The sequence below is a fragment of the Ranitomeya imitator genome, chromosome 1 (genome assembly GCF_032444005.1).
Source record: "Ranitomeya imitator isolate aRanImi1 chromosome 1, aRanImi1.pri, whole genome shotgun sequence".
Lineage (NCBI taxonomy): Eukaryota > Metazoa > Chordata > Amphibia > Anura > Dendrobatidae > Ranitomeya > Ranitomeya imitator.
In genome coordinates this window covers 390,583,084-390,604,197 of record NC_091282.1, presented here as the reverse complement: position 1 = coordinate 390,604,197, position 21,114 = coordinate 390,583,084, and the positions used below count along the sequence as shown (strand labels likewise).

The 21,114-nt window shown below is 42.2% G+C and overlaps 1 protein-coding gene across 1 annotated transcript in view; it reads left to right on the top strand.

Annotated features, from left to right (window-relative positions):
• Positions 1-14,683, top strand: part of CNTNAP4 (contactin associated protein family member 4) — an 820,352-nt gene extending 805,669 nt beyond the window's left edge. The window contains exon 24 of the mRNA XM_069762123.1: positions 13,058-14,683. Within this exon, the coding sequence (XP_069618224.1) occupies positions 13,058-13,260 (203 nt within the window). The 3' untranslated portion in view covers positions 13,261-14,683. The remainder of the gene's footprint in view (positions 1-13,057) is intronic.
• Positions 14,684-21,114: the final 6,431 nt, after the last annotated feature.

The window sequence follows — 21,114 nt, the reverse complement described above, 5'->3', positions numbered from 1 at the left end:
TGTCCTACCTGGAGGGGGAGGCTTTGGCTTTAGTCAATCCCCTGTGGGAGCACGATAAAACCATAGTCTCCCAGTTGGCGGTCTTTCTGGAGACCTTTTGCAGGGTTTTCAATGAACCTGAGTGGTTGGCCTCTATTACTGAGTCCCTCTTCAATCTTCATCAGGGCTCCCTGTCAGTAGGCCGATATGCCATTCGCTTTTGCACCCTGGCCTCCGAATTGGGATGGAATAATGAGGTTCTAGTCGGCTCTTTCTGGCATAGACTGTTGGGACGGATGAAGGATAAGCTCGCAGGATGGGATACACCAACCTCCCTAGAGGACCTAATCTCTCTGGCCGCATGCATCGACATGCATTTCCAGGAGCAATCCCACAAATCAGCTAGAGAAAGGAGATCTATTTGTTCCATGTGTCTTGTCCGCAGGTCTTCTAGTCCATGATCTTTGGTGTCCCCTTCTGCATCCACGCCCGAACCGATGCAAGTGTATCGGGTTAAAATGGCAGAGTAGCGCCGTAGAGAAAGACATGTTCAAGGTCTCTGTTTTTACTGCGGAAGTGCCTCCCACTTGCTGTGGGCCTGTCCAGAGAGGCTGGGGAAGTCCTCTGCCAAGGACAGGTAAGAGAAGCCTTCCTAGGTGTTCCTGATTCCTCTCTACCCCTGACCTTGTCTGTTCTATTATTTTTCAATGAAAAATGGTTTTCTGAGGTTGTCTATGTGGATTCAGCATGGCGAGCAATTTCGTCAGTCTTGAGGCAGTTCGGAGGCTTCAAATTCCAGTTCTCACCCTCGACAGTCCACGTCTGATTGCATCTGTGGATGGGAGACCTTTGCAAGAGGCCATCACCATGGTAACTGAAGATATAAAACTATAGATTGGGGTTCTACATCATGAAAGGATTGCCTTGTACGTACTGCCAAACCTCTCCCCTGCTGTTACTCGGGTTACCTTGGCTCAGGGCCCATGAGCCTACCCTCGACTGACGCACGGAAGACGTGCTCCGTTGGGTACCCCGTTGCCAGAAATGGTGCCTACAGTCTGTTCATCCAGTCATCTCTCCACAGTCTACTTCAGTTCCCTCTGAATTACCTCAGCCCTATTGGTCCTTTGTAGATGTCTTTAATAAAAAAAGAGGCCGAGAAACTTCCTCCGCATTGTCCCTACGATTGCCCAATTGAGCTCATTCCAGGTTCCACACCGCCTAGGGGTAGGATCTACCCATTGTCCCCTGTGGAGACCTAAGCCATGTCCAAATATGTCCAGGAGAATTTGGCCAAAGCAGGAGCGGGATTTTTCTTCATCAAGAATAAAGATGGCTCTCTTTGTCCTTGCATAGACTAGTGGCATCACACAGAGGTGGAATTGCTGGTGTGTTTTGGATTATTGTCTTACTGCATAATGCAAGTGCGCTTCAGCCTGAGGTCACAAACAGATGGCCAGATTTTCTCCTCAGGATTTTTTGGTAGACAGCAGAATTTGTGGATCCATTTACTACAGCTAGTCTTCCAGGTCCTGAAGTGGCAAAACAGCCCCAGACCATTCCACTACCACCATCATATTTTACTGTTTGTGTAATGTTCCTTTCCGGAAATGCTGTGTTACATCTACACCAGATGTAATGGGACAAACACCTTCCAAAAAGTTCAACTTTTGTCTTGTCAGTCCACAGAGTATTCTCACAAAAGTCTTGATGCTCATCAAGATGCTTTCTGGCCTTTATGTTCTTATTGCTCAGCAGTGGTTTTCATCTTGCAACTCTGCCATGCAGGCCATTTTTGTCCAGATCTTTCTTATAGTAGAATCATAAACAATGATCTTATCTGAGGCCTGCAGCTCATTGGATGTTGTTGTGGGGTCTTTTGTGACCTCTTGAATGAGTTGTCACTGCTCTCTTGGGGTAATTTTGGTTGGCCAGCCACTCCTAGGAAGGTTCACCACAGTTCCATGGATAATGACTCTCACTGTGGTTCGCTGGAGTCCCAAAGCTTTAGAAATGGTTTTATAAACGTTTACAGACTGATAGATCTCAGTTATTTTGTTTCTCATTTGTTTCAGAATTTCTTTGGATTGTGGCATGATGTCTAACTTTTGAGAATCTTTTGGTCTATTTTGCTTTGTCAGGCAGGTCCTATTTAAGCGATTTCTTGATTGTGAACAGGTGTGGCAGTAATCAGGCCTGCATGTGGCTAATGAATTTGAGCTCAGCTTCCCAAAGATGTGATAAAAAAAGTTAATTTATGTTTTAGGGGGTCAATCACTTTTTCACATGGGGCCCTGTAGGTTTGTATGTGACCTGTAGATAACCTATACCAAGTAATGTCAAGATAACTGCAGTTCACAGCATGTCCACAATATTTAGAAATACAGTACTGATTCTGGTCTAAGTAGTCTTTTCTTATGTCAGTACCCTTGGTATCTGGAGTATTGCATCAGAATATTCACTGGTAGCATATCTTCCTGAACATGAAAGGGGCAGAGTTTACAAATGCACATACTCACTGGCATCTGACCTATTAATATTGACATCTTTCAAGTATTGCGAAAAAGATGGCACACATTTTAATACTCTAGGCTTTCTTAGCCAATCTGAATATGATTTGGTAATTAGAGGTATTTGGTAATGTATTTACTGGCGTATAAGATGACCTTTTAACCGCTGAAAATCTTCTTAAAAGTCAGGGATCTTCTTATACGCCGGGTGCGGACCAATGTGCATATGGTGGGTGGGGGGAGTGGTCCCAATGACAAAGACATGGGGCGTCTCACAGGGAAGAAGCAAGCGGAGTATCCCCCTATTACCTCATTGTGGCAGCGATGCTCTCTGTGCTGGGGGGGTGGCGACGGTGGCTCCTCTTTGTGCAGTGTGGGGGCTCTGTGCTGGGTGGCTGCTGTGGCGTATCTTGGGGCAGCGTCGGGGCTCCGCCGGCATTTCCTCAAAGCCCAGAGGCCCCGGCAGCTCCATTGCTGTGATGCGGTGGCCTTCGAGAAAATGGCCACAGGGGCGGCGCATGCTCAAATTCAGATCTCGTCCTGAGCACTGAGACCCCACGCTGCACAAAGAGGAGCTGCCGCCGTGCCCCAGCACAGAGAGCATTGCTGCCACAATGAGGTAATAGGGGGAAACTCCACTTACACCTTTTTTGTGAGACACCCCCTCTCTTCATCATCGGGACCACTCCACCCCACCATATGAACATTGATCACCCTCCCTATAAGCTGACACACGGCGTGTAAGAAGACCACCGACTTTTAAGAAGATTTTATATTTTAACTAGAAAAGTTGGGGGATCGTCTTATACGCCCAGTCGTCTTACACACCGGAAAATACAGTATTATTTTTTGTTTTTCTATTCATAAGTAACCTCTTTCTCTAATGTTTAGTTGTTATGATGCTGATGCTCACTTCACCTTTTTTACCATATTGTAATAGACCATATTTTGGGGGCTGACTTCTGAACTTGTGAGAATGAATGAAAAATACTGCATGCCAGACAGGCTTGGACTGACACATGAGAACAGAAGAATCCCCCGGTGGGCCCCCAAACCCTTTCTGGGCAATAATTCACACAATATACTTCATTCACTATGTACAGATAAAAGCAACATCTCATCTTTTATTTATTAAGCTACTCAGTTTACAGTTATATAGAAGCATAGTTAAATATGTGAATGAGGATCAGGTAATAGCATAACAGTGGCGCGTCCCAGAGACAATATTACCAGTGGGCTCTTGGCACTCTAGTCCAACTCTGATGTCAGATATTAATATCTTTTGAAATATTCTAATGTTTTTCTTTCAAAGCATACTTGCAGACTGTGTGGAAGAACTGATATCCTTGCCTAGAATACAGGTCACATTTTTGGTTTTCAGAAATGATGTTATAATGGGGCTTACTATATTTATTAGTCTTCTTGTCACCTAGAGATTTGTCAATTGTGGTTTTGCATGTGTAATTATCTCTTAAAACAAATTCCAGGAGCCACTAATTTTATACATCTATGATGCACTCAGCCTCCAGACTATTACTATGAGATCAATAGACATGCCTTGTGGAATACCCTTTAGATAGCCTAATGGCCAAAAATCCATATGATTTGACTTTTTCTGAAGTCAATATGAATGGATTTTCACTCTAATTGTATTTATTTTAAGAAAATGTATGTGTTCTGTAACCCTGTGCAAAAGAAAAAGTGTTAAAAATAACACTTTGTCATAAGTAGAAACAAGCTTATTTTTTTGTTAGGCATCGGTAGTAATACACATTACTTTTTTGTCCTAATAATATTTCCTCTCTGATTTTCTTGAGATTTATCATAAGGAAGTTGTGTGGATCCATAGCACAATTTGTATTAAAGTTAACACATTTTAGTATACACACACATAGATATCGTATATCAAAGATATTTTACATATTTAGATACAGACATTGATATAATTGATTTTTAGTCTTTCTGACAAGTTAGAACACATTAAGTATTGTTTTAGCACATAGGCATCACATTTCTAGCTTGTAAACTCCTGCACTGAAAACTATGATAATGATGTCTCATGCACATAGCAATTTTACAAATGCGCAAAACATAATTGATAGAATTCTATGGATCTACATTGTACCTCTGCTTGTCTCGCATGAAAGCTTTGTTTCTAGAGAATAATATTGTATATAATGTATATAATGTAGCTCAATAATATAGTACTATTAGGAATATGCTACTATATTGTATCACTGCTTATAGCATTCACTTTTAGAGGACTTGAAAAGGACTTCTTATGCTGTCAGGATTGTTGGAACACACCGAGTAAATATATACATAATAATAGGTGCATTCACAACCCGGGGTCCACCGTGCAGGAGAGGAACCTGCTGCTAGCAATTGGCGGCGCTATGTGGTGGTATTAGTGAATTCTGTTACTTCACAGAATCGCTAGGATAGGAAAACGCTGTGCCCTGTTAACCTCACAGAGGAACACAGCTATCAAACAGAGCAAAACTGTGGTCATGCAGTCAGCATAGCACACAAACAACTTCTCACCGGAGGTGCTGGTATTCTAGGGGCTTATTTCAGCCAAGACCTGAATCCAAACACACAAAACTCCTCACTGGAGGTGCCGGTATTCTAGGGGATTATTTCAGCCAACCCTGACCTCATACAAACATGACCACATAGTAGCAAGGCTCAAACATAGGTTGTTACTAGCGCATGGCCATGTGGCCATGCAAACCTTTTATAGCTGCATCAGACAAGGGCCTTCCTAGTGGTCCAATAGGAGCTGCTACAGGACCTGAGCATGTGACCCCAGACCTCGAATTGGTCCCGTGGGCATGCTCAGTAAGGGAAAAGCAGGACTTAGTCCCAGAAAGACCTGCTCGCCACTGAACATTGCTGGCTACAATGACAGAGCCTGGAAGGACAGCAACCAGACGTTCAGTATCAGCCTGAGCCAGACCCTGGGACCGACGTCTCTGCTGAGCAGGCTCCACTGAGGCTAGAGGAGAATGGGAGACTGCAGCAGACATGGTTCGAGATTCCCCCTGTGCAGCAGCGGAAACTTGACACCTAACATTACCCTCCCTCCTTGGGCCCCCCCACCTTGGAACTTGCTACGCTCGAAGGCAGCAATGAGCTGCGGAACTCGAATGTGCTCAGCAGGCTCCCAGGACCTGTCCTCTGGGCCATAACCCCTCCAGTCCACCAAATAAAATTTCTTGCCACGTACCACCTTGCACCCCAAAATAGCGTTCACCTCGTAATCGTCCGTAAACGAACCCGATGTTCCGGCAGATGATTCAGAAAACCGGGACATGTGTACGGGCTTCAAAAGGGACATATGAAAGGTGTCGGTGATACCTAGGTGTGGAGGAAAAGCCAGATGGTAGACCACAGGGTTAACCAGTTTGAGGACCTTGAAGGGACCCAAGTAGCGAGGTGCAAACTTAGTGGACTCAACTCGCAGCCTGATGTTATGGGCAGAGAGCCACACAAAGTCGCCAGGAGCAAAGGTCGGAGCAGGGCACCGATGTGCATCAGTGAAGGACCTCATTCTCTCCTTGGAGGCCCAGATGGCATCCTGAGTGTGGTCCCAAATTTCCCGTGCCTCCACAGCCCAGTCTGCCACCTTGTAGTTGGCGGAAGACACGGGCATAGGCACAGGAACCCGCGGATGCTGGCCATAATTAAGGAGTAATTGAGTCTGACCAGTAGAGTCGGCTACAGCATTGTTAAGCTCAAATTCCACCCATGGTGGCAAGGATGCCCAGTCATCCTCCCTGGCAGAAACAAAATGTTGTAGATATATGACCAGGGTCTGGTTGGCCCTCTCTACCAACCCATTTGTCTCGGGATGATATGCTGAAGAGAGATTCAACTCAATGCTGAGTAGATGACAAAGCTCTCTCCAGATCCGAGACACAAACTTGGGACCCCGGTCACTGACAATTTTGTCCAGCATAAAATGTAGGCGAAAGATATGTTTGATAAGCATCACTGCCAGAGCCCGTGCAAAAGGTAGCTGTGGAAGAGGCACCAAATGCACCATTTTGGAAAAATGGTTGGTGATCACCCAGACAATGGTACAGCTACGATACTTGGGTAAGCCCACCACAAAAATCCATCCTGACCATCTCCCAGGGCCTGTCCGCCACCGGCAGGGGGGGTAAAGCAACCCAGCTGGCCGTTTTCAAGGAGACTTGTTTTTGCCGCAGGAAACACACGCCTGAACATAATCTCTGACGTCACGGGCCATATGCAGACACCTGTATGTTCTCGCCAGCAGCTCAGATGTCCTTTTGGTCCCAAAATGTCCTCGCACCCTGGACGAGTGAGCCCAAGAGTGAACCTCCGGATGCAAACTTGAAAGAACAAAAGTCTTGCCTGGAGGCGCAGACTCTAGCGAAGCTCCATTTCCCCCTCCTCAGATGATACAACGGAGTGAGAGAGACCGTCGGCACAAATGTTCTTCTCCCCAGATAGAAAGTGGAGAGTGAAATGGAACTGGGAGAAGAACAGGGACCATCTGGCCTGGTGACAATTTAGCTGCTGGGCTGTTTACAAGTAGACCAAATTTTTGTGGTCTGTGAATACTTGGAAGGGAAAGCGAGCCCCCCCCCAAAAGATGTCTCCATTCTGAAAAAGCCAACTTCATTGCTAGCAACTCCCTTTCCCCGATGGAATAATTCCTCTCCACTGGTGTGAAGGTCTTGGAAAAGAAGAAACAAGGATGCTTCCAACTTTGAGCATCCTTTTGGAAGAGGACTGCTTCAGCACCAATGGATGAGGCATCCACCTCCATAATAAACGGCTTATCTACATCGGGGTGATGTAGGATTGGAGCGCTAGCAAAATGAGACTTAATAGAAGTGAAGTCTTTGGAGATTTCCTTAGACCACAATTTGGGATTTGCTCCCTTCTTTGTGAGGGCTACCAAGGGAGCTACCAAAGTCGAGAAATGAGGGATGAACTGACGGTAATAGTTAATGAACCCCAAAAAGCGCTGCACCGCTTTAAGAGAATGGGGTTCTTGCCAGTCCATCACAGCTTTTAAGTTGGCAGGATCCATAGCCAATCCCTGGGCGGAGATGATATAGCCCAGGAAAGGTAAGGACTCCTGCTCAAACACACATTTCTCTAACTTAGCATAGAGGAAATTCGCCTGTAAGAGGTCGAAGACTCTGCAAACATCTCTCCGGTGGGAGTCAATATCTGGAGAGTAGATGAGAATATCATCCAGATAGACTACGACCGAGGTGGAAAGCATATCTCGGAAGATATCATTAACAAAGTCTTGGAAAATGGCTGAGGCATTACAGAGTCCAAACGGCATCACTAGATATTCATAGTGCCCATCCCTGGTGTTAAAAGCCGTCTTCCATTCATCCCCCATATGGATGCGAATCAGATTGTAAGCACCCCGCAGATTTAGTTTAGTAAATACCCTTGCTCCCCAAAGCCTATCAAAGAGCTCAGATATCAAGGGCAGAGGATACTTATTCTTAATGGTGATGGCGTTAAGACCCCTATAGTCTATGCATGGACGTAGTTCCCCGTTCTTCATCTGCACGAAGAAGAACCCCGCCCCAGTAGGTGACACTGAATTCCTAATGTATCTTCTTGCCAGATTTTCCTGGATGTACTGTGACATTGCCTCCATCTCCAGGAGAGATAACGGATAGACTCAACCCCGGGGAGGCTCAGCACCAGGCAAGAGGTCAATAGGACAGTCATAGGGGCGGTGAGGCGGAAGGGTCTCCGCAGTCCTTTTGGAGAACATGTCTGCATAGGGCCAATATTGCTTGGGGAGAGAGGATAGATCTGTGGGTACCTCTGTAGTAGCAACCTGAACACATTCCCTCTGACATCTACCCCCGCAAGATTCACCCCATCCCAAAATTCTGCCTGTGGACCACTCAATATGAGGAGAGTGTACCGTAGCCAAGGTATCCCTAACAGGACCTCATCAATTCCCTCAGGAATGATGAGCAGAGATATAATCTGATGAGATGGGGACATGGACAAAGTAAAAGGGATGGTCTGGTGTGTTATCTGTGAGGGTAGTGTTACTGGTTGAGCAAGCATTACCAGGGGTATTGCATGATGTTGGGCGAAGGCAGAAGACATAAAATTGCCCTCCGCCCCAGAATCCATGCAGAGCTCAACCGAATGAGTGGATGAGCCAATTGTAATTGTCCCCTTAAAGGACAATTTGGAGGCAAACGTTGTCGTGTCTAGTGTACCTCCACCTACTACAACTTGACGCTGATGTTTCCCCGACCGCTGGGAACATCTGGTGGCAAGATGTCCTGACTGTGGGAACATCTGGTGGCAAGATGTCCTGACTGCTGGAAAACATGACAGACCTTGAGTGCACGAGCAGTCCAGGAGTTAGATCCCGCTCGTGACACTTCTATGGCCTCATGTGAGATTCCAAAGGTTTGGCGAAGGTGGGAGCCAGCCGAAACCTCTGCCTACACTGGGCTCGCTCTAATCTCAGCTCATTAAAACGGAAGTCAATACGAGTGGACACAGCTATTAGCTCCTCTAGTGTGGCCGGAATCTCCCTAGTGGCCAGAGCTTTCTTCATATGGTCAGCTCAGATGCTAAGGTGCGGAAGTGGACAGCAAAATGACTGACCAAGGACGTGGCAACAGTTGGAGCGCCATATCATCGGTGACTCCAGGTCCCAAAAAGACCTATTTAGAGTGCTCAGGAACAGTGGAGCACTCTACACCACATGATCGCCACACTCCCACAGCGGCATAGCCCACTTCAATGCCCTGTCTGACAGGAGCGACAAAATGAACCCCACCTTTGCCCGCTCTGTGGGGAAACATGCAGCCAGGAGCTCGAAGTGTATAGAGCACTGTTTTTTTTTCTGGCAGCGGGAGGCGAGATAGAGTCGGAACAGGGGTGGCAGTGGACAGACTGGCTGCAGCTACACTAGCAGCTTGAACAGCGACTGCGGTGTCATCCACGGCTGAGGTTGTGCACTCAAGAGCTGCCAACCTACCCTCCAGCTGCTGGATGTTCCTCTGTAGATGCAGATCGTCCGCCATTTACTAGCCAGACCCTGGCGCTAGTATTATGTTAGGGTTGGTGGAATGCACCTAGTAAATATATATGTAATAATAGGTGCATTCGCCACCGGGGACCGACGTCTCAGCTGAGCAGGCTCCACTGCAGGTGGAGGAGAATGGGAGACTTCAGCAGACATGGTTCGAGATCCCCCCTGTGCAGCGGCGGGAACTCGACACCTAACATTATGCTCTGTTCACATAATTTTCATAGAAAAAATCGCTCCAGCTTCCAAAAAAGTCCAAAAATGTATTGAATCATGGATAAAAACAAAATGAGGCAGAACAATGTTCACACAATCATGTAGCTATGTGTTTTGAACACGCTGAGCCATTTTTACACCACAGTGATATGATATAGTAAATACAGTGCCAGAAGCTTCAATAGACATGATAGGTAAGATGTGGTGAAGGCCAGTCATTTGCAACATTGTCTTAAAAGGAACACAGAAGTAACACCATGCATTGTTCTCTCTTCTTTAGAAATGTATTATACTATAACCAATTAAGTGTTTTCCCAACCATCATAGGTTCTGACCTCCCATTTCTCTTAATGGTGTTCCTTTCAGTGTAAAGTGACTTGATGCTCCGTGCTCCACTATCTGATTGGAATCTACTATATAGGAAAAAGAATGGTCCAGTACATTCCCGTTGAAATACATCAAATTTTCTCTGTCTATGTTCCACTGTGGTGTACATAAAAGTGATGTTTCAGTCAAAATAACCATTTTCAAACATATACCTTTAGAGTATTACCACGGTATCACGGTACGTACTGCACCATGCAAGTGGTCACAGTCTAAGGGTATGTGCACACGTTGCGAATTTGCCTGCGGATCTGCAGCGGATTGGCTGCTGCGGATTCGCAGCAGTTTTCCATCAGGTTTACAGTACCATGCAAACCTATGGAAAACCAAATCTGCAGTGCCCATGGTGTGGAAAATACCACGGCGAAACGCTGAATTGTATTTTCCATAGCATGTCAATTCTTTCCACAGCGTTTTACACCTGTTCCTATATAGGAATCCACAGGTGGTAAAACGTAGGTGAAATCCGCACCAAAAAGGCTGGAAATCTGAGGCAAATCCACGGTTAATCCGCAGGTAAAGCACAGAGCTTTTTATCTGCTAATTTTTCAAAAACTGTGCAGAAAATTCTGCACACGTGTGCACATAACCTAAAGGTGTATGTTAGAAAAAGGTCATGTTGATTGAAATGTCACACTAATGTATAACACAGTGGAAATATAATTAAAGAGTTTGCTGTATTTCAACTTGAGTTTGCCGGATTTTTTTTCCAATCCATATGGAGTTTGACCATATCTGGGCACCCAATAATCTGAAGAGTGTCTTACTTTCTTTCGTTGTTTAGAATCTATGTTGAGAGCTATGCTATATGTACTTTATTAGTGAGATGTGAACTGGGAATAAATTACTAACAAGCACATCTCCTTTGACCCTGAGTCAGGCGCATCTCTGGCATTCCCGAGTTCTGACGCAGTGTGCCTGACAGTCACAGGTTACAAAAATGCCTATAATATCTAATTATCTCTATTTCTGGGATCTAAAATTAATAATTGACCTTTTCTAGGGATGTATTAAAAGAGATTATACAAAATCAGAGGAAAGAAAAAAAAATTTAATAACCATAGACCTGACAAAACAAAAAAATACCCAAATTTCACAACTACCGCCAAATAGCCTCCAGTTTTCAGGACATAACTATTGCTGAACATTAAAATTAGAAAAAAAAACTTAATTTTAAGACACTTAGACATTACTGGAGTCATATTAAGTTAGATTCAGACATTAACAGTAGGGTTGAGCGAAACGGGTCGGCCAGATTCAGAAGTCGCTGACTTTTGGCAAAGTCGGGTTTCATGAAACCCGACCCCTGTGTGGGGTCGGCCATGAGGTCGGCGATCTTCTGATCTGGAATCGGAATTCCGATACCGAGTTCCGATATGTTTAAGATATCGGGAATCGGTATCGGAATTCATATTTAAGTGTAAAATAAAGAATAAAAATAAAAAAAATATTGATATACTCACCCTCGGACGCGCCCTGGTTCTCACCGGCAGCCTTCCTTCCTAAGAATGAGCGCCTGAAGGGCCTTCGATGACGTCGCGGCTTGTGATTGGTCGCGTGAGCGGTCACATGGGCATCACGCGACCAATCACAAGCTGCGACGTCATCTAAGGTCCTTCAGGCGCTAATTCTTAGGAAGGAAGCGTCCGAGGGCGCGTCCGAGGGTGAGTATATTCCTAATAGGTATATACTCACCCTCGGACGCGCCCTGGTTCTAACCCGCAGCCTTCCTTCCTAAGAATCAGCGCCTGAAGGACCTTAGATCATGTCGCGGCTTGTGATTGGTCGCGTGACGCCCATGTGACCGCTCACGCGACCAATCACAAGCTGCGACGTCATCGAAGGTCCTTCAGGCACTGATTCTTAGGAAGGAAGGCTGCCGGTGAGAACCAGGGCGCGTCCGAGGGTAAGTATATCAATATTTTTTATTTTGATTCTTTATTTTACACTTAAATATGGATCCCAGGGCCTGAAGGAGAGTTTCCTCTCCTTCAGACCCTGGGAACCATTAGAAACCCAATGCACTGCATTGGGTTTCGTGTTTCGGCCGACTCCGACTTTTCTATAGGATCGGCCGATTTCACTCGACCCGACTTTTGAAAAAGTCGGGTTTCGTGAAACCCGACCCGATCCTATAAAAAGAAAAGTCGCTCAACCCTAATTAACAGTTCAGCAGAAGAAACACATTTGCAGAGAAAAGCAAACTTTGCAGATCATATTATCATATCATAGCAGATCAGAAATTATTATTACGTGTTGGTGAGCAATGTGCCTGAGAGTTCATTTCTAAGAAAACCCTCTTGTTTGTAAGAAAACAGTACTTATTTCTACAAAATATTCAGAAATGTTGCATTATTAATTCATGAAATGAGCAAAATAACCAATTGTGATGAACCTCCCCCCCCAGAAAGTATCAACATTCAAACGTGAGAATCTTCAGTTGCAAGGAGCCTGAGAGGCCATGAAGGTCACTCCTGCTCTGGAGGGAATTCAAGCAGCACCTAAAGATAGAAAGGAACTGGAAGGGGCGGGATACCCTGTCGCCTTGGACAGAAGGGGGAAACAAAAATGTATGAGCCGTGCCTGTCAGGCCTGTTGTACCTGACACAGGGTTAAAGGGAAAAAATGTTTCCAAGAATTTACACTCTTAAGTAATTTATCATATTGAATTTATTGTTTATTCACTGTCATTAAAAACAGCAGGTTTTCGATGTTTTGCTAATACAATCTGCTTATGATTAGTATAGATTAAATTAAAACTTGCTTTCTATAAATCAGATGTAAGACACTAATGTATGTAAATTGAGAACCCTACTGTGTATTTATTAGAACTTATAACTACAGTATCACAGTTGATATATTACATTTTCTTTTTCATTTATCTCTATTACCATTTCCATAGGTGTAATATCTGCTGCAGTATTCATCCTGTTATGCATTGCTGGCATTGCAATAAGAATTTATCTCCAGAAGAATGCATATAAAAAAAATGAAGCCAAAGAATCCGAACATGAGAACAATGTAGAAGCAGCAGCAGCCGCACTGAAAGCCGACATCAGTATGCAAAATACAATCAACGAAAGTCAAAAAGAATACTTTTTTTAATATGTTTTCATTGTGGCCCAAACAATGAGATAGACAGACTTTCTTGCTAAGCAAGGGGCACTCACTAGATGAACAACGAAACGAGCATTAAACATGTACTGCAAGCGAACAATGGAAACGTCTTGTGTTAAACTGCATATGATCAACCACAGTGATTACCGAGACGTATGCCTCTTAAAATGACAAGCTTCTCGTGCTCAATTAATTTCAATGATGGCGATCACTGTATTGTACACTCTTATTGTTGGTAGTTTCAGATTGTTCTGATGTGACTTTTCAGACTTACAGAATTCCATATTGAATTATTAATTCCAGACTATTTTAAAATTGAAGATTTTAATTATGTCTGTGTGATTGAAACATTTTGTTATTGGTTAAATCTGAACTGTATCTTCTCGATCTAAGGAGAGTTATATTGTGTTTTATATTGTGATCTTCTACTTCAGGTATAGTACCACAAATAACCCCTAAAAGAGACAATAAAATCTCACTACATTTAATTGAATAAAATAACTTTATCTGTAAATAAGCATTAAAGTGGGTTCAAGGTAATAAAAATCTTTAGCTACACAGTAAAGTATTTTTTGAAAGGTCATTTTTCCCAGTGTGTAGAAAAAGAAAGTAGTGTTTTCATAAAATGGATGCATTTTAATTATAAATGTGAATGGAACCGATATTACAAACTGTAAAATATTTGTCCCATGCACTAACAAAATTTTCCTGGACTTCTCGCTGTTGGTCAAGTTCCATGCCAAAATGAAATACGTTGCTTAATTTGTCTATTATTTGTCTTCTGAACATAGATTAACAAATACAATAAGCACAAAGGATTCAGGAATAATCAGTTCTGTGAAAACTGCTTCCCCATCTGCACAATACCAACAACTAGGGGGAATCATTCATGTCTTTTACTGTTTTAGTATCTTTTACAGTGTAATGAATTATTTCTAAAATTTATTGATGTAGTCATTGGAAGGGCTAAGCTATACAATAAATATTGGGATAGTACATGGCTTGGAAAAAATCATGAATTTACCATCTGGAAAATTGTAATTTAACATTCTAATATTAATCCAAATGTTTATATTTATCTAGAACGTTTTATTTATTAGGGTTATCCAAATTCGAAAACCTATGCTGTCATGAGTTGATGAAAGCACCTTCCCTGTTTCATAATTTCATATTTTTTCAGGATAACAGTTGACATTAGTTTATTGAGTTCAATCTGTAACCTAAAATGATGATCCAGAGGAAGACAAAAACTCCATAAGGCAGATGCTTATTTCCCGGTAGTAGCGGAAAAACTCCTTCCCAACTCTTCATATGGAAATCAGACTAGTTCTCTGGATCCGTAACCTACATTACCAACTGTAATATTATATCTTTCAATAAAGGCAAGCTGACCCACTTTTTTTGTTGAATCAACATGTTGTGGTAGAGAGTCCATAATCTCACTAATCTTAAATTAAATGTACATCTGTGATTAAGATTAAAACTTCCTTTCTCTTGATATAGAGAATTCCCCATGTCACCATTGCACCTTGACACCTTGGTTGCTCTTCTGTTCAGAATCCTTGTTTTTTTAGCTCAAGTAGAGTTGTGTCTCTTTCTCTGGAGGATCTGTCCTTTCCTGCATTACATAGAAAATTCATTGGTTTCAAATGGCACTGGGTGATGATTAATATATGTGATTCTATTCCGGTGCTTAAGAAAATATTTATTGCTTATTTTCCTTAAATTAGAGTTGATGACGAGGGATCCCAAAATGTTTTCTAGTGACTTTTCTAACACAAAAATGGACAAATAAAAAGAAACTCTTTTAGAAAAACAATTGAAGTGAAAAACGAGTTAATGAAAAACGAGTGTCACCGGCATAAATCTTTTTTCATAATCGCATGTTGCCTTAGTGAAGCCATTTTTTTCTAAATGAGAATTCTAACAGATTCAATATCCAAGTCACTTGTATTTTGAAGAACAGAGATTTGTGTAGCGTGTTGAAGTTTTTCAAAGATCTTAATTATTGGCTTCCTCACACAAGCTTCAGCTTTATGTTTAGATTGTCAAAGAAGATTTGCATTTTATCTATCTAGTAATATGATAATGCTCTTAGGTGAAAGCTTTGTTGAAAAGTGACTTATTGGTGTATTTTACATGCAGTGCCGAACTGGGGTTGCCGGGGTCCACCAGAGAGTTATTCTGCTGGCCCACCTCTTCCTAGAAAGAACTAGTGAACAGACAATTTTAGGAGCACTGTTAATATTGCTTTTATTTTTTCCCTCCCCGGAGCTGATTATTTGTGAATTAACGAATTGTATCATAGCCAACTACTAGTGATGAGCGAATATACTCGTTACTCGAGATTTCTCGAACATACTCGGGGGTCCTCCGAGTATTTTTTAGTACTCGGAATTTTAGTTTTTAGCACCGCAGCTGAATGATTTACATCTGTTAGCGAGCATAAGTACAGGTGGGGGTTGCCTGGTTGCTAGGGAAATCTCGAGTAACGAGTATATTCGCTCATCACTACAAACTACAAATGTCAACTCCATAATCTAATGATGGACATTTGGGACATGTTACTTTTTTATTGGCTAGCCCACAGGATCATCCACAAGCACTCTTGAGGATTTCAATCAACTCACTCTTATATTCATTGAGATATTACTTTTGACATTTTGAATACATTCTTAAATGGTTTCATATATGGAATAATTTATAATTAATCATAAATTGCTATATCAGATATGTGGGCAATATTCATTACAATCAAATACACCTTTGTCCTGTGTTATGGACAACAAATGTTTATTTAACAGACTGTATAGTTTGTTAGAACAATATGGTGTTTTTTTTTTTCTTAGTTGGTTCTATCAGGGTTTCAAATTTTTAATTTATTTCACATTGTTATAAACAATGTTTAAAAATGTCTATAAATTACTTCATATTTGATTGCAATAAAAATATCAATGTCTAAATTTGCATTTTTTTTAATTAAATTGGCTTCAATATAAAATATATTTAGCATAATCCTTTCAACTGCCTTGAATTTGTTTCTTTAGTGCTTTTATAGTGAATCACTAAAATGTTTTTTGTTGTTTTAAATCCAGTGAAGACTTTTCTTCTGTATGCAAGGACTGCTAAATAAATAGCTACCCCTCGTGATTTCTATGTGTGTCTTGAATGTACAGAAAATGAGAAATGTATCAGAGCGTATTAGCAAATGTTCAATGCTTTAACAAATCATTAAATTATTGTAAATCACCTGCAACTGAAAGATACAGAAGAGTGGCAAACCATTTAATTGGAATCAGTTTTTATTCTTTGCATAGTATATTATATCAGGACAACAAGTGATTCACCATTACTTAAAGTAACAAACAGTACATATCCTAATAATATTTAGTAAATATTTTGAGTCATTATACCAGGACAGACAAAGTCAGCTGTCAGCCAGAGAAGTGACCATATTAAGTTGTTTTCATAATAAAATAAATTATTATTTTTTAATTAACATTATGAGAATGTTTTTATTTATGTGTCTGAATTATTTGTGTAATTTCTCATATAATTTTATTAGAGATAAGTGAGCACTAAAATTCCCCGATACTCGTTACTCAAAGCAAGCAATTTCTTATGCTTAGATGCTCGTTTCGGGTAACAAGCATAATGAGACTTAAGTTCAACCCCTCCACGACCTTGGACGTAAGTCTTGGTTGAGAAATGCTTCCTCATCTTGAACGTACAGAGTACATCCAGGCGAATTTGCATGCACAAGAGCTGTGTGCATATGATTTGTGTCTGGTGATCAGCTTATATGACAGCTGACACCTAGCACTGACTGCTGCACTCCCGCACCGCTCCCGGCTATTTAACCCCCTAAATACTGAGATCAATAGCGAACACAGCATTTAGAAGACAGGCAGAGGGAGGGGGCTCCCTCTCCCCTATGATCAGAGCCCCCGAGATTACAATTTTGGGGGAACCTGATCATTGCCATGGCTACAGAAATCCCCTCTGACCATGCACAGAGCATGGCCTAAGGGGCTTGTGTCAGTGTAGCACTGACAGTTATAAGTCATTTCAATGTTCCTGCATTGCAATGCATTATAACAATGATCAGGCTGCTGACAGTGAAAGTTCCATAGTGGGACAAAGTAAAAAAAAAGTTGAAAAAAAAAATATTTTTATTAATCAGAATATAATAATAATAATAATAATAATAATATATATATATATATATATATATATATATATCATACTGATAAATTTCTATTTTCATGTTAAAAAATAAAAATTTAAAAAAAGCACACAAGTTTCGTATTGCTGTGATGACCAGCTCCATAAAACTGTCCCACTAGTTAACCCCTTCAGTGGACACCGTAAAAAAATAAAATAAATATCAGGGTAAAAAAATATGCTTTTTCATCATATTGACAAACAAAAAGTAGAACAAAAATGATCAAAAACACTTATGTGAATAAAAATAGTATAGCTAAAAACGTCTTCTTGTCCTACAAAAAAAAAGGCACTGTCCAGCTTCATTAGTGGAAAAATAAAAACATTATAGCTCTCAGAGTAAAGCAATGCAAAAATAATTATTTTTTCTAAAAAATAGTTTTTACTGTATAAAAGTGCTAAAACAGAAAAACAACCCAATATAAATATGTTATTGCTGTAATCATACTGACCAAAAGAATTAAGCATCTTTATCAATTTTACCACACACAGAGCGCCATAAATAATAATAATAATCTTTATTTATATAGCACCAACATATTCCGCAGCGCTTTACAGTTTAACAGTTTCAAACACAGAAGTCATAAGTAACAATGTTAACAATACAATAATTAAAGCAAAATAAGACAACCCTGCTCGTGAGAGCTTACAATCTACAATGAGGTGGGGGACATACAAAGTACAGGTGTGTATTTACAATGATGTATTTACAATGATGGTCCAGCCATCTTCAGGGGTTGGGGAATAGATAGGGATAGTGAATAGGCTACACACACACACAAACATAAAATGACTTTGATTAGTGAACGTGATAGGCCGCTCTGAACAAATGTATTTTGAGCGAGCGCCTAAAACTATGCAAATTGTGGATGGTCCTAATATGTTGGGGTAGAGCATTCCAGAGGATTGGCACAGCACGGGAGAAGTCTTGGAGTCGGGAGTGGGAGGTATGGATTAGCGCAAAGGTTAGTCGAAAGTCATTTGCAGAGCGCAGTGGTCTGTTAGGCCGATAAACTGAAATGAGGGAGGAGATGTAAGTGGGTGCTGCACTGTGGAGAGCTTTGTGGGTGAGAACAAGTACTTTGAATTGTATCCTGTAATGAATGGGTAGCCAGTGTAACGACTGGCGAAGAGCGGATGCGTCCGAGTAACGATTAGCCAGATGGATGACCCTGGCTGCTGCATTAAGGATGGACTGGAGAGGGGAAAGTCGAGTGAGGGGTAGGCCAATTAATAGAGCATTGCAGTAGTCCAGGCGGGAGTGGATCAGGGCGACAGTGAGGGTTTTAGTTGTCTCCATGGTGAGAAAAGGGCGGATTCTGGAGATGTTCTTTAGGTGTAAGCGGCATGAGCGGGCAAGAGATTGTATATGGGAGGTGAAGGAGAGATTGGAGTCAAACATAACACCCAGACAGCGCACCTGCTGCCGGGGTGTTATTATGGTGCCATCCACAGAGAGGGAAATGTCAGATTTAGGGAGGTTAGTAGATGGCGGGAGCAGAAGAAGTTCAGTTTTGGAGAGGTTGAGCCAGAGAACACTGAAGGAGCGGTCAGAAAGATAGGCGGAGTGGCTGGAGCCTAGAGAGCAGGAGAGGGTGGTCAACAGTGTCAAAAGCTGCAGAAAGGTCAAGAAGAATGAGCAGAGAGTGGTCACCATTACGTTTTGCTGTCAGAAGGTCATTAGTCACTTTGATGAGTGCAGTTTCTGTCGAATGTAGGGGGCGGAAACCGGACTGTGAAGGGTCTAGGAGGGAGTAAGTGGAGAGGTAACAGGTAAGGCGGGAGTATATCAGGCGCTCCAAGAGTTTAGAGATGAAGGGGAGATTGGAGACCGGTCTGTAGTTGTTTGAGCAGGATGGGTCGAGGGTGGGTTTCTTTAGTAATGGAGTAATGATAGAGTGTTGGGACTGACATGTGGACCATCAGCCTATGAACTAGCGTGGTGAGGAGCGCTGCATGCTGGGCATATGGCGATCACATGATTTGAGATTTGAGAGCCGATTGGACTCTGAATACGCCCACAATGCCATGACAATCATGAATGCAATATTCGGATTGGTGTGAGCGGCATTTGTTTACATTGTGGACTTTGGGGATCTATTGGGGATTTATAAGCGTGATTTAATAGCGGCGAGCGATCAGAGGTAGTTGGACTATGTTAGCGGTTAGTATATACAGGGGGCTGGCAATGTGGGACTGTTTTTATACTTGTATATGTATGTTGTACCATGATGTAATTTTTTCTAGATGTATAGAGCCACCCCATTGGTTGCTAGTTAATTAATGGGTTTGGCCTAAGGGTATATAATGGTGGTTGTATTGTCTTTTCACTATGCTTGAAAAAGGTCCACGGACCGAAACGATGCAGATGGCAGAATAAATACGGGAGCTGTTTTTTCACAATTGCTGTGGTGCTGTCCTTCTATTCAGGGGCTATAAAGGGGTGTTCCCGCCGACCGCCATCTTACTGCTGCTGATCTCAGCATAGGGAGAGGTTTCTGCCGCTTCGTCAGAAGCAGGGATAGCGTTAGGCAGGGTACATTAACCCCCAAACCACTTGTGCTGTAGCGATTTCCACTGTCCAACACCACCTTTTCTTAGCAGGGACAGTGGAGGCTAGATTTTTTTTCCTCAGTGCTGTAGCTCATTGGGCTGCCCTAGAAGGCTCCCTGATAGCTGCATTGCTGTTTGTACACCGCTGTTCAAACCAACTGCTTTTTTCAAAGCACAAATCATGTTGCTCCTTCCTTTCTGCACAGCTATCTTGTTTGTTTGTCCACACTTTTGACTTTTTTTGTGCAGCAGTCCACTCCTTGTTATTGCTGCCTGCCATACTTTGCTGAGATTACTGCAGGGAGATAGTAATTGTAGGACAGTCCCTTTTTTTTATTTCATTATATCTCTTCAAGCCACTTTCTGCCACAGAAAATATACTCTAATACAGTGGCCCAGATTTATTCACTAGTCTCCCTGAAGAAAAAAAAAGGGTGCAGATTACAATTGGCAAATCTGTATCAGTGGCAGTCCTGTGTGTGGAATCTGTGTCTCATTTTCTGGCACAGAAAACATACAGTCTAACAGTGGGCCTGATTTCTTGCCAATTCTCCCATAAATAAAAAAAAAAATAGTGGGAGATTAAGATTGGCAATTTTGCCTCAGTGCCAGTGCTGTGTGTGGCATCTGTCTCTAAATTTGTGCCACATTAAACCTAGTGTGTAATACTGGGCCAGATTTCTTTTAAATTCTCCCTGAAAAAAAAATAGTGGGAGATTAAGATTGGCATTTCTGCTTCAGTTCCACTCCTGTGTGTGCCACCTGTCTCAAATTTTGTGCCACATTAAACCTAGTGTGTAATACTGGGCCAGATTTCTTTTAAATTCTCCCTGAAAAAAAAATAGTGGGAGATTAAGATTGGCATTTCTGCTTCAGTGCCAGTCCTGTGTGTGCCACCTGTCTCAAATTTTGTGCCACATTAAACCTAGTGTGTAATACTGGGCCAGATTTCTTTTAAATTCCCCTGAAAATTAAAAAAAAAAATAGTGGGAGATTAAGATTGGCATTTCTGCTTCAGTGCCAGTCCTGTGTGTGCCACCTGTCTCAAATTTTGTGCCACATTAA